This window comes from Oreochromis aureus, linkage group 16 (genome assembly GCF_013358895.1).
Source record: "Oreochromis aureus strain Israel breed Guangdong linkage group 16, ZZ_aureus, whole genome shotgun sequence".
Classification (NCBI taxonomy): domain Eukaryota; kingdom Metazoa; phylum Chordata; class Actinopteri; order Cichliformes; family Cichlidae; genus Oreochromis; species Oreochromis aureus.
Window position 1 is genome coordinate 28,394,019 of NC_052957.1, and position 13,916 is coordinate 28,407,934.

The window sequence follows — 13,916 nt, forward strand, 5'->3', positions numbered from 1 at the left end:
TCGGTTTCCCCGGGTCTTTTCCCGTGTTGTAGTTGTGTCTTATTTGGAAAGAAATATTTACGCGTTACCATAGCGACCAGAGAGCACTAAGGGGCAGAGAGAATGTTAATGTTGTTGGCGCATTTCAGGAGGACGCTGCTAAAATAGTTACACAATTACACTGTGAATTCGCGTTTATTATTTACTAAATACCACAGTTTTTGTCTTGGTTGTATCTTTTTTTGTTGTTGTATTTATCCGCGACACTTTAATGGCCGGTCCGTGGAAATATTGTCGGACATTAAACCGGTCCGTGGCGCAAAAAGTTTGGGGACCGCTGGTTTAAACTGTTGTAAATGACCCGTTGTCCTATAATCTGTGAAACATACGAAATCACCTTTTGGGACAATGGCATCAACACAAAAAGAGCGGGCTGTGTTTACAGCATCGCTCCAGCATTTCTAACAACTGTTTCACTTCCCCTGAAGAAAAACATTAAAGAAGCATAGGGAAGAAGAAGAAGAAGAAACCACATTTATCGCAAAGGAGGAAAAGGGAGAAGAGATTGTGAACAATGTGTGAGCCAAGTTTGTTCCAGTTTCGAAGTGCTGTTGCTAGATTACAAACTAATCTTAAGGAAGTGTTGCCCACACTTCTCCTTTTCAGTCAGCCTCAATAATCTAGTGGAGATGTACGCGATTCCGAAAAATCGATGTGAAACATGGATGTGTGAAAAAGTTTTGCACATGAGCGGAGATCTTGCTGAAACACAGTAAAGTCGAAATAAAATCCAGGAGCAGATAAATCAACTAAAATATTGGATATATCACTGAGGTAAAAAGGTGACATATGCACATTTAAGCAGGTAACAAAAGGCACAAAACCAGCCGGACACCAGACAGATGCATAGATGATACTATAATAATAAGATAATACTAAAAGAAAAAAGCTGATAATACCAAATACTTGAAAAGCAATACAGGATGTGGCTCACTGCATTATGTTGAACTATTGGCTGATTTTTTAGCTTTGTGTTTTCCTTTATCTAAAAGGTTTTTCATCATAAATTGATGCAGAAAACACGTTTGATGGAGGACCTCTGCAGACCAGAGAAATTAAACTGACACCTACCACCAGGGATAAACCTTTTGTGCTGTGGATGTGGAAAGGACCCAAATGCAGACTTCTAATCAGGCAAACTTAGTGTCACTGCAGACAGGAGGACACAATCATCAATTCCCCAGGATTTACTTACAAAGGTTTTAAGTTAAAAAATAAAATTTTAAAGCAACACTATCACCCTTGAATCACAAAAAGCATTTTTCAAAAATAAAACTTTAATTATTAATTTTTTTAAAATTCCGTCATTAATCAGAGAGTCTCATTGGGGTGAAAATATATTTGTTGAGAGGAATTAGAACAATAAGCATTTATAAAAACATTATCAGATGATGGAAATAGAACAATGGAATAAAGTGAGTATGAATAAACAGCTGCAAACATCACCCTCACAAAATCCAGGAGGAATCTACAGATTTGTGTAGACTGAGGTGTTTAAGGTTTATTTGAAAGATTCAGAGTACCTGAAACCAGTTCTGCCATGGTTACTGGACACTGTAGTTTTTAGATTTAAATGAAAGGTGTAAGGTAACTCCAGAGGTAGAGCTTTCTGAATAAATAAAGTGAGTGCTTCTACACTGAAAAAATGGGAATTGGCAGGCTTTTGAATTTGCACAAATGAATTTAGTTAATGCTACACAAGCCTTTCATGTTTCTCTTATTTACATGATTGAATAAAGTACCATTTACTTGATTATAAACAATACTGAGACTACTCATTTTTCTTGCATTGATTTAAAGTGACTAAATTAGAATACTAAAACCATTGTAATCATGTTTGACCACAACCGGAAATGATGCAATATATTCAAAGACAACAACTAAATATGATTGGATAATAAGACCTAGAGTCTTATCCAATAAGACAACAACATAATTTAAGGAGAGCGCAATTGACCGCCAGATTCTGGAAGACTGTTTAGCCACATGCGACCTTTGCCACTGAGTCAGGCATACTGAGAAGGTAAGTAATTTAAATACATTTGTTTTAGTTGGGTACGTTTTCACAGAATTGTTGTAGTGCATGCTATATGAAAAGTAATCTGTAATGCATCTACATGTTGTTTTTACAGTGCTAGCTGAAGTTGGTATTAGCTTCGTGGCTAAAGCTGAAAAATAGTAACAAATTGCACATAGTCGGGAGAAAGCAGCTGTTGTCGGTCAGATATGGAATTTATTTCTGTGACAGAGAGGACTGGCGTTTTGATGGCTTAGCAAGTTAAAACGTCACTGAGAGAGTGCAATAGTGTTTGTGTTACTCGTGCTAGTTATGGCTACATTGGCTAATTAGTCAGGCTGTAACCGTCAGAGTTTAAGAAGCTGGGAGCGCCACAGTGCCATACCTTAATTCTTGCTGCTGACACGCACTCAAGTTATAATAAGGATCCTGCCACCTTAGACGTGGGTTTAAGAACCTGTGCCCATAAATGCCAAATCATTTTTCCATTTAGTCATTGTTTTAGGTGAAGTGTCACTTACTTGACTATTCTATTGGTCAAGCCGAAATAATACAGCAGATATCTACAAGGAGATAAGTTTATTAAGTGATGTATTGTGAATTTTCCAACATTGTCCTAACAAAATTAGGACCCTTTTTCCCCCTTTTTTTTCTACTTTGTGTGGAACATATGTGAGCTGCTTCTCAAAACATTATGTATAAATGAGAGAAAGATCGGTACTCTTCTGGACTGGAATACCTTTTTCAATTAAAATTAATGTTTTTGTGATGGTGGAATTTTTACCTTTATGATCACAGAAGTCAAAACATAAGATGATGATAGCTTACCATCTAAACTCCCATCTCTTGGCAAGTCTGAATTAGAGGTCTCAGCTGTATCAGCTTTTCTAGTGGATTTGCTTAAAGAGGAGATAGCTTAAGTCATTAGGTACATATTCCCTGACATTCTAGAAGTCAACCTTGCACAGTGTGTGACATTAAAGGGCATAACTTATAGAAAGGGAATGGTACTGTCCCACAGGGCAGCAGGTGGATTGCCAGAATACTGAAAAACCATATCTGCCTTGTACCACAGCATATTCTACATTGTCAGAGAGCTTGGTGGCTGGTACAAAGAGCACGACAGAGCTTTTGAGCTCAGCCCAGTATCCACAAGAATATTCACTCTCGTTTCACTCTGTGAACTCCTTGATACTTATCCATTGGTTGACTATAAGATTGGATCAGTCCACATTGTGACTTTAAAAAGGCATATAGAAATAAAAGGTGTTCAGATAAGTGTAATAGGTTCAGTCGCATGTATTTCATTAGATAAGTTCTTTTTTTTTTATGTCTGATCTTTATAACTTTGACTATTGGGTATGGATAGCTGTATGTCTGATATGTAATTCTTTTTTGCCTACAGAGTCCTATGGGGAGTCCTATGGTCCTAAAGACTGTCTTGGCTGACGGAACCTGTCGAAGGCTCACTCTCTAATGGAGCGCCCGAATCAACTGAGGATCTCATCGTTGAAGTCAAGAGACAGTGTGGTCTTCAGGGCAGTTTCAGACTTCAGTTTATGGATTCCTTGTTTGGGAATGAGTTTCTTAACCTTACCTCGGTTTCAGAAGTAGCAGACAAAGGGACTCTTAAAGCTATTGACATGGACATAAAAAGAGTAACAGAGTTGGTGAAACTCAAGATGGAAGAGACTTTTTCATACAGAAGACATGAAGTTGTTCGTGATGCACCAATGGTGGAGGCTGCCTGCTCTATTTGATTTCCATGAGGTAAGGTTTGCCTCATACACGGTGTTCTTGCGGTATTAGCCTAAAATGGTTAAGGCACAGTTGTTATTTGACAGCCCATTTCTTCAGCATGAGTGATTGCAGCCTTCTTCCAGGTATTAAACCTTTGAAGCTCATTCCTCTGTGCTCATGTTTTCAGATCAACGCTGAGTTTAAGAGAATTGCCACCATCCCCCTCAAAGTTCCTGGCTCAGCTGGATTTCCACTTGGACAACCTGGTGAAGTTGGTCAACAGAAGAGGAGAGCTTGGACTAATACTGGAAAGAATTGTGGCACAAATGGATAATGTAAGTGATAAAGCCTCAACACTCACTTAATATGATCCTCTTTGGATGAAACTTTATAATTGTGGAAGATTTCAGATGTTTTCCCATGATAAATTCTCTCATTTTGTATTTTTACATCTGCTTGTTTTTTTTAACCTTCACTTTGTCAACTTATTATTAATTGCCAGTAAACCTATTATTAATTTGTGTGCCTTTACTTTAAAAACATTCATGTAAAGTACACTATTAAAACTTAAATCAAGGACAAGGGCTGAATGAAGATGCTAATTACATACATTTCATTTCAGTGTGAAGATGTTGATGCTGGACGTGAGTGTGTCAAGGGAGTGTGTATCTACATGGGTGAAGACCCTGGCATGCTTATCCGGGAGTATGTGGTATGTACTTGTCTTTTTTCTTTTCTTTTTTTCGGACTTTCCACAGTGTGTCATATTACTTACTTGGCATGAAATGACTAACATGGCTTCTTTTTTACAGGGCATGGAAGAACGTGCCATCAATGAGACTGTTGAAGACACCACTGTTCGAATTTATCTTAAAGAGCAAGCTTCAGCAGAAGAACAAGAGTTGTCCTTGCAGGCATCAGGGTGGCGAAGAATTTGGATAATGTAGCATTTGCTGTGATAATGCTATTTGGACTCATGTATGCATTAAACCTTGCCTACCCTGCTGACCTCCGCTACACCTTTGACGTTTTCCAGAAGGTTTTCATGGAACTGGATGGAGCTAAACTCTCTAAAGTTCTTGCTTTTAAAAACCATCTGTTTCATTGAGAAGTCAAAGACAGCACTTCTGCAATTCTTTGCAGTTTTTCATTTTGTGTTCAGTAACGTTATACTGCTTATGTTTTTATTGCTTTCCCCTCATGTGACTGCAATGCAGGAAGATTTTTCCTTTTGGTATCATGTTGTAAGAAATTTTTACTGACGATTTTTAGCAATATGTTCTGAGTCAACCTTAATGTCCTGCTTACATGTTTAAAAGGAAGATTAAGATTCATGTAGGTGTTTGGTATTAGTTATGTAACAATATCATTTAAGGCTCAACTTAGTTGAAATCTTGTACAGGTAAATACTTGTACAGAAGCTGAAACTGTTGTCAAATAATACACAAGTTATATTTGTGTAAATCTGTTTATTCATAAAAGCATGTTGCTTTTTCAGGTCTTAATTTAGTTTAAATTTTCAATTGTGTAATTAATACAAATGTTATATGTAAGAGATGACAGGATCATCTATAAGCACTTTTGCTGCTAAGGTCAGTTTTTTGTGAAATATTTGCAAATGTTTTAAATTTTCTTTAGTTATTTCTGCAGGCTATCTTTAAAAAATGTGTTAACAAGTTTATATGGATGTGATTTTGGGGTTGTTCATGGCAGCTTGCTGCTTTCACTGCTGTTACAGTTTAATAAAGGTGAATTGTTCAGCAGCACTCAGTCTTTGCCTTTTTTTGTCAATAATGATCAGTTAATATTTCAATTGAAAAAATTAAGTAGGATTTAAAGCCATAATTTGTGTTGCAGGAACATAATTGCAATGTGTTTACATTACACAATATCATTGCGTACCACTGGCAATCAAAAATAAGTTGGTGTTAAACATTAAAATATATTGACATTATGCAATGCATTGATATTATGTTAACAAATAAATAGTATGTACATCAAACATGATTTTTAAAGTAATCTGATGTAAATAAAATACTTTGATTTGACAAGCATTAATTACTTGAGGAAAGTGGAAAATTAAGTCAGTCATACTTATTCATATTATGTGGGACCGATGTACACAATAAAATCAAGTAAATCGAAAGAACTTTTTTTTTCAGTGTACAATTAGACAGTAAAACTGTCACAGAAAATGTGCTAAAATGTCAATGTTTTACTTGTTTTGTTTCTATATTTCTGTATTTCATTATGTTACATGTCTGCATTAAAGTAAAATTTCAAAGTCAAGATAGCTGAATTTTACTGGCATAATTTAAATGGAACCCTCAGTTCACACACAGTAAATGCATTAGAGGATGTAAAAAATAATATTAAAAGTTAATAGATAAATTATTAAAAACATCCAACACAGAGTTAAATGGCATTACACAACTGCAACACATGCAGTAATAAATTACATTAAAGTAAAGCTACACAATCTTCAAAGAGGACCGCTTTTGTGAATGTCAGTCTTTACTTTGGACATATCCTGAGGTTAAATGCAACACATGCACACACATATGCAGCCAGGGGAAGTAATTAACAGTATTTCTGTATGTATTGTGTGTTTTTGTGTACATTAGTGTGTCACAAGGTCACATAATAGATCCAGAGGAAACTGGTCATAATAATGACATAAAGTGATCCAACTGGACGGAATGAAGCAGCACTGAAGGTGAAATAAGTCCTCCATGAAACATCCGAGCCTGAAAACATATGAAAAATAATTAGTTTTTTTAACCTATAATATTATTTGTCTAGCTATATATATATTAATACATATATTTGCTTTTATTTTCTGGTAGATTTGATTTAAATTGAAGAAATATTCCTCTGACTTAGTGTTACACTTCCATAAATAAAAGATACGGGCCAAAGGCCAAAGGATGAATTTTAGGCCTTTATTTTAAATCTTACAGTTTCTTTAATTCAGCTTAATATCTTATTTGTTTTAGCCCAGCTTGTAACACTCATGTCTTTATCCCAACTTTATGTAAAGAGTGTGAGCTGTTAAGACTTTAGAAAGGTTTTTAGAAACATTAAGATGTTGAATCATAATCATTTTGTTGGGTTAGCAGAATCTTTGTAAGTGTTTGGTATCAGGTCCATGTAAAAGTATATAGACTACCTGATATAGTTGCCTCAGAAAGAGCCATCACCAAGTTGTTTTCAATCCTGACGCTGTAGGTGTCACTGACTTGGACCGACAGCAGTGTGCTGAAGATGCTGAATATCCCCTCAGAGTTTTCTGTGAAAGTGGAGCTTCCATTCAGGATGTTCTCAGTTTGGTTTAACCATGAAACGCTTGGTTTTGGGAACCACCTGACTGCCTCGGCAGACAGGGTGCCATTTGAGAAGGTGAAAGTGGGCGCTGAAAAAGCTGATGTAATAAATGAGGGAAGAAAAAATTGTGAATTAATATTGCAATCAAGAGTGAAGCTTCACTCAGTACTCACATTACTCAGAACAGCACGTTGGTTAAAATTCCCAACATTATAAAAACTAGGAATACCCTTATACCATCTTATTCCAATGTGTTGCAAACCATCCATTAAATACTGCTATATTGTTAATTAATGCCAATAAAGAATGATTAGATAAACACACAACTAATCTTGAAGAGTGGGTCATCCTACCTGCTGTTCTGAGTTGAATGCTGACCTCTCCTCCACCTTTAGAGGAGCTGATGCTGCATGTGTACTTCCCCTCATCGCTGCGTCTCACATTCCTCAGCAGCAGAGACACATTGCCTGTGACTACAGCCTCAGGGAAGAGCTGAGTTCTCCCACTGAACTGTGACGCCTGATTCGTCAGATCCGGAGCTCCATTCTGATAAAAGTAAACCAGGCCGGTCAGGTCCGTCTTCTTCCAGGTCACTGTCACTTTGTCTTGGGAAGTTTGTGTGTTAAGATAGCAGCTGAGCAGCTGATCCTCACCAAGGTTGGCGACAGGCTTTGTACTGCTGCTTATCACATTGGACTGGGGCTCTGTGGGATGTGGACATTTTATACACATATTATAGACTAGCACATTTGAATTACAGTATTCTAGTTCCAAATTGTTGACAACTTAACAACCGATTTAAATGATATTTAGTGAAAGTGTTGTTTGCTTTTGGCAGTTATAAAACTTTTAGCAGGATGATTTTAAAGACAGGTTCACATTTTTCTCATTCACATATTCTGAGAGAGGGAGAGACTGTGATTTCAAGAGATAGTTCAGGCAAAGCTATGACTATTTAGGGGTCTGAGTTAGTAAAAGTGATTAAATTCTAAAGATACAGATAGATAGACTGTATATAAAAGATGGTTCTAGCATACAGGTCTGAAAAACAAAGCCAGGGTGGAAATGTCCTATACCTGTCTTCTTTCTACTGACCAGCAGAGGGCAACCATTGTAGCTGTCTAGAAAAGAAATCTACTCACTTGATTTATAACCTCAGTAAATATTTTCCTAATGCCTTTATGGTTTCAGTCAGTGGTTTTATGACTTTATCGTGTTTAGCTTGGAAATTATGGTGCCATTTATAAAAATAACTCACTCAAAGTGCGGTATGCTTTCTACTCTGTGACTGATGACTCACTACTGTATGAGCATGGCGTGTCCTTTGGTTCACAATCAGATCTTTTTTGGCAATCAGTTAAACTAAAAAAAAGAAGTCCTTTTTTCAGGTAACAACATTGCGCATATTTAATAGATTTGTAACTTAATAAAACTAACATGCCAATTAATCTAGCTTGAATGCTAGCTAGCTATCAGCTTCACACATTCTTCTAAAATATAGCCACGCCCACTTTCAAGACATCAACAAGGTGATGGCCAAAATACCAATTTCACAGGTTCATATAGGACAGGATTCCACAGTAAAAACTCAGGCGCACCACGTTTATGAATGAAACTATCAAATGATATTTAAAGTCAGTATTCACTTAATACCATGTTAAACCTGCACCAGTCAAGCATACCTAAACACACATAAACATTTTCTCAAGGAAATGAAACATGAATATAGAGTATATGTGTTACTTGGCTACCAACATTATGTATCTCAAGTGGAAAGTCAGCCTCACTTACAAATATTTACAGATCATCACACATGCTGATACAAATGAATATTCACAGTTAAACACTGGATGCCGTGCCGTGTTGCTGTCCACATGGACTAACTGTATTTTAGTTAAGACAAACACAGCATGTGGCGAGCACACCCATGTATCACCCCAGGCCTCACAGAGCCATCACTAATGACAAGAGGATCCAAACAGATCTGTGGGTCTTACTGGAGAAGGCCAGGGAGAAGAAGAGGATGATGAAGAAGCTAAGTATGACGATGATGACGAGCATGCTGCACAAAAAGAAAAACACAAGTGCAATTGTAATGAAACACATAATATTAGTTTTTGAAGATTAGTTTCATAGCAGTTCTTTAAATAGCTTCTATTACTGTTTCTATAACTGTATGGTTGGGGCATGGCATTGTGTCTTTCGGGTCTCGTGATGATCAGGACAAAAAAAACATCGTACTAAGAAAGCTGGAAGCTGGAGATTGTTTTCAGTTCTTCTGTAAGTGTTTTCTTTGTGGTTCAAAAATTTTAATATTTTGTCCTTACAGATATTTAAAGGAGAAATATCTCTGACAGAGTGTCAGCAACTTTTATTCTGTAAGGGATCACATATCAAACTAGTTGTGAAGCATAAGTTTAATCTTTAATAACATGTTGTTTTATTATAATCTGAACCTTTAAAAGTAATCAGCAACTACAGTTGTCAAATAACATCAAAAGTGTTTTCTTTCTCTACTGGTTCAGTAAAAGCAAACATACCCGGTTACCACTGGAGACACCTAAATATTTTCAAAGTTGAATGACAACAACAAATATTCAAACATCACGGTCGCACCTGTAGAAGATGATTTGTCCGAGGGTGGCCATGGCTCCTGATGAAATCTCTTGAGACCAACAAAAAAGGCAATTATTTATTCTTTATCCACTTTTTATCCAAGTAATATATTTCTGCTGCTGTCTGTCAGCAGCCTGCACAGAACTGTCTGCTCAGCCTCTCTCAGAGCACTTAGAAAATACAATACAACACCATAAGTAAATATTACTTTTAAGGTGTGTTCTTCATTTTGGTTGACAGGTCATCATTGAGCTTGTTTATCTTATCAAAATAAAAGTTCATGTGACTGATTTACAAGAGAAAGAGATTATTTTTGTGATGTTAGTTAAGCTTTTACAAAGTGAAGGGATTACATTCAGAAAAGCATTTTATGACATACAATTTGTTTTTCATGTATATATGTATAGCATGCAGTGCCGGCTGCTGCTGGTTAACATTTTATTACAGTAAATGCATAATATGCATACAAGGAAAAAGAGTAGCACCCTGGGCTTGGCAATTTACTCAAGGTGGGCTAAATTTGATCTGTCGAGGAGAAAGAGAACATACGTAACATTTGTTCATTTATGGAAAGGACCAAACATTGTTCACTAAAATAACAACAGAAAAAAGAGATGATGATAATCACTGGTGATTTTTTCGGTATTTCAAAACAGACGATTAGCCTTATTCATACTAATATCTGCTTGGATTGAACTACAGTAGCTTTAGCTCAGCTCAGATCGAAAGAAATGTGGCATGCAACACTTGTGTGACAAAGGAAGAGACTCCCGAGTCCTCTTGACCACTGGAAAATTCTGCCAACCTCAAATGTGTACATCAAACTGAAACTTAAGCACATGTATGTCATATCATATGATCTTATGAAAAAATAAATATTTTCTTTTTCAGTTTTTATTTTAGTTTTTCAAAAGATGTGACCATGCAACTGTGAAATGTAGAGTTTTTAAACTGTTAAGCCATAAAACAAAAAGAAGCGCTCAGTTTTTGCTTTGCAGCAAAAACACATATTCTTGGTGCAAGCATTTCACAGTAGATAACTGCAACCAAAACCCTGCTTTGTTGACAATCCTTGTTAAAGATTAGTGTTAGAAAGGTGCGCATTATGTAAGACGCTTAATGTTATTTTGCTATAAAAATGAATGCTCAAAATGATTAAATTACACAAACATAAATGAAAATATAGAACGCAACCCAAAAACCCTTAATGCAATTCTCTTTATTTATTTCTTCAGTTCTAACAAGCTTGAAAGCTAACAGTTAGCATGTCCACCTTTATTCTTCAACAAAGCCTCAACTGTCTTACCTTAGCATTCTTGTCTTCAGGACTAGTCCTCCATGATTCTGGAAAGATAGACAAACCTCTTGTTTGGAGGCCCTTGGGAGGCCAATCCATGACTGATAGTGCTCCATTGTGAATTTTTCTATCTGCTTTCCAGATATTATTGTATTGTTATGCACGGTGTTACTAGGTGCATTTATTAGGCTGGACTACTGTAATTCATCATTATCTAAAAGTTCTCTGAAAAGCATTCAGTTGATCAAGACTGCTGCAGTGTAAGTACTGACGGGGACTAGAAACAAAGAGCATAATTCTCCCTTCTCTTCATTGGCTCTCTCTTCATTCCAGAACTGGGTTTACATGCAAGGTCTTAAATAACCAGGACCCATCATATCTTAAAGACCACACAGTACTGTATTATTCCAAGCATTTTGCTCTCAGACTGTCAGCTTACCTGTGGTTTCTAGAGTTTCTAAAAGTAAAATGGGAGGCACAACCTTCAGCTTCCATGCTCCTTTCTTGTGGAAAAAGGTTCGGGTCAAATTCAGGAGACAGACACTCTCTGTAGGTTTAACATTAGGATTAAAGCGTTCCTTTTTGCTAAAGCATAGAATTAAAGATGGATTAAGTGACCCTGAATCCTCCCTTAGTTTAAACTATCATTTGTTATAGCTTTTTCATCTATAAAAATGTGTAGTTCGTATTTGCATTTCATGTGCACATTTCATTTAGTGAGTTATATATTTATCTGTTAATACAGAAGACGTTTTACAAACCTAAATACACGCATTGTCTTAATGTTCTGATAACTTAAAACTGCATAAAACACGTGTTATAGATTTTGATTAGTTTTTCCCATGTATTCATTACAATATTGCAATTGCTAAATAATTTTGAGTCATCAGAAAACCTCTGAAGATGGCAGGTCTCTGTGCAGTGGCCAGAGTCTGTGGTGTAGAGGGTGAAGAGGAAGGGGGAAAACAGCAAACATGAGAAACACACACTTGTGTTCTTCCATTTGTCATTCTGTTTCTCCCTAGATGGTGTCTGACCTTCTTTCCTGTGCATTTTTGCAGATTTGATAAAGGCTCAATTGGGATAAACAGATGTTTTAAAAGCTTTCTTTAAATGTCTTTGTTCCTTTTCTTTCCCTTCTGTCTTAGAGGGAACGTTTTCTGCCTAGTGTTTTCTGCAGGCTTCTGATTACTCCAAGTTTGTCTTTGAGAGGGTGGTGGGAGTCAAAGAGTAGGTACTTATCTGTATGTGTGGGCTTCTGGTAAACTTCAGTATTGAGGTTTTCATTCTCCTTAATGTGCACAGCACAGTCCAGAAATGGCAAACTATTATCTTTTGTATCTTCCCTGGTAAACTTTATGTGTCTATTCACTGAGTTGACGTGAACAGCAAAGGCTTCTACTTTTCAGGTTTTGATTTTGACCCAGGTTTGACCAAAACACAAGCAGATTTCTTTGTGGTGTGAAAATGTAAATATTACCTAACAAATATTTAAAGTAGAAATCTCTCACTCTTTTTTTGGTTGTAAGGGATCACATATCAAAATAGTTTGTAAGCATAAATTTGATCTTTAATAATATGTTTTGTTATAATCTGAACTGTCAAATAATATGAAAAGTGTGATGCTGCAATAATGCAAATTGCACAAAATTCCACAAATACAGTTGGTTACCAGTGGAGACACCTAAATATTTTCAAAGTTGAATGACCACACCAAATATTCAAAACTCGTGGTCGAACATGTAGAAAATGATTTTTGCCCCCCCTTGTGGTCCTCATTGGGTCCTCGTATTCTGGGGCCTCTGGATGTCTGGGGCCTGGATCTCCTCCATACCTGCTTCATGCCCTGGGGGACGGGGCTATGGCTCCCCACACTCCCTAGCAGATCATTACATGGAGAAACCTTTTGAATACAAGCGTGCCAATCCACACAGGTGTACACACAGGTTTTCACAGACACAAGCTACACCGTTCTTGGCTGCTACCTCAAAGCACATTGTGCGCTGTCGATCTTGCTTACTGCACAATAACATGTAATATTTAGTATTTACTTTTATCTACTGTTAGCTAGTTTGTTGTGATGGTGTTGTATTTATTATGTTGCTCTGTTTTGTTTGTTTTCTCATCTGTTTTTCTTATCCCCATACAGGTGATCCAGGTGTTTTGTTTGTTTTTCTTTTTTTCTCTTCTCCCTTTCTCACCATCTTTTCTCCCTCTATTTTCTTTCTCTCCTCTCTTTCTTTCATTTTTCTCCCTGTCCTATCCCCCTGTCATGTCTGTCCTGTAACAACTGAAAAATCAAATCAAATAAATACATAATTATAATAAAGGTCAATCAAATGGACCAATATGGCAAGGCCACGATGATCCAATGGGTAAAGTAAATCCGCTTGTTTTTTTTTGGCCTTCAGACAACAATTCTGATGGCTAAAGATCCAAACGGTCAGTGTTAAGTTATTTAACAACAAAAAAAGAGATATAAATATTTAATATATAACTTACATAAATATTTTCTGTAAAGCTAAAAAGTGAGCGAGTGAGATATGCAAATAAATTTTAAGAAGTAAATTGTTTTAAAATTTGAACTTTTTTATTTTCTAGGATTATGACCTTAATCTCATCTGTATTTTTTGTATGTCTGAAACACCTTTGAAATTAAAGACTGCCTTACTACAGTGTGTTATTTAAAGCTCTTGGGCAGAAAAGTTTGGTACTAGGGTTCTGCTTGATGGAAGATGAGGAACAACAAACACACGAAGACAGTGGAGCAATATTTAAACAGTCATTTGTTATAATTAGTTATATAGAGTTGTAAATATGTATAAATACATGTGTATTTAATTTATTCAGTTATCTATTTATCTGATAATTTAAAAGATGACT

The 13,916-nt window shown here is 36.3% G+C and overlaps 1 protein-coding gene across 1 annotated transcript; it reads right to left on the reverse strand.

Moving 5' to 3' along the window:
• Positions 1-6,364: 6,364 nt before the first annotated feature.
• Positions 6,365-9,768, reverse strand: vtcn1 (V-set domain containing T cell activation inhibitor 1). Its single transcript, XM_031755567.2, has 5 exons — positions 9,737-9,768; positions 9,101-9,182; positions 7,474-7,816; positions 6,966-7,217; positions 6,365-6,543 (listed from the first exon to the last, which is right to left on the reverse strand). Exons 1-5 carry the CDS (start codon positions 9,766-9,768, stop codon positions 6,425-6,427), a joined length of 828 nt encoding a protein of 275 aa, XP_031611427.2. The 3' UTR covers positions 6,365-6,424.
• Between the last annotated feature and the right edge of the window lie 4,148 nt (positions 9,769-13,916).

Excerpts from the sequence above, each read along its gene's own strand:
- vtcn1 (XM_031755567.2), bottom strand. The coding sequence starts at position 9,768 with ATGGCCACCCTCGGACAAATCATCTTCTACAG. Across the intron at positions 7,817-9,100 it reads CCAGTAAGACCCACAGATCT|TCCAATGTGATAAGCAGCAG; the intron begins GTTTGGATCCTC and ends ACAGAGCCCCAG. Across the intron at positions 7,218-7,473 it reads CATTCAACTCAGAACAGCAG|CTTTTTCAGCGCCCACTTTC; the intron begins GTAGGATGACCC and ends TTATTACATCAG.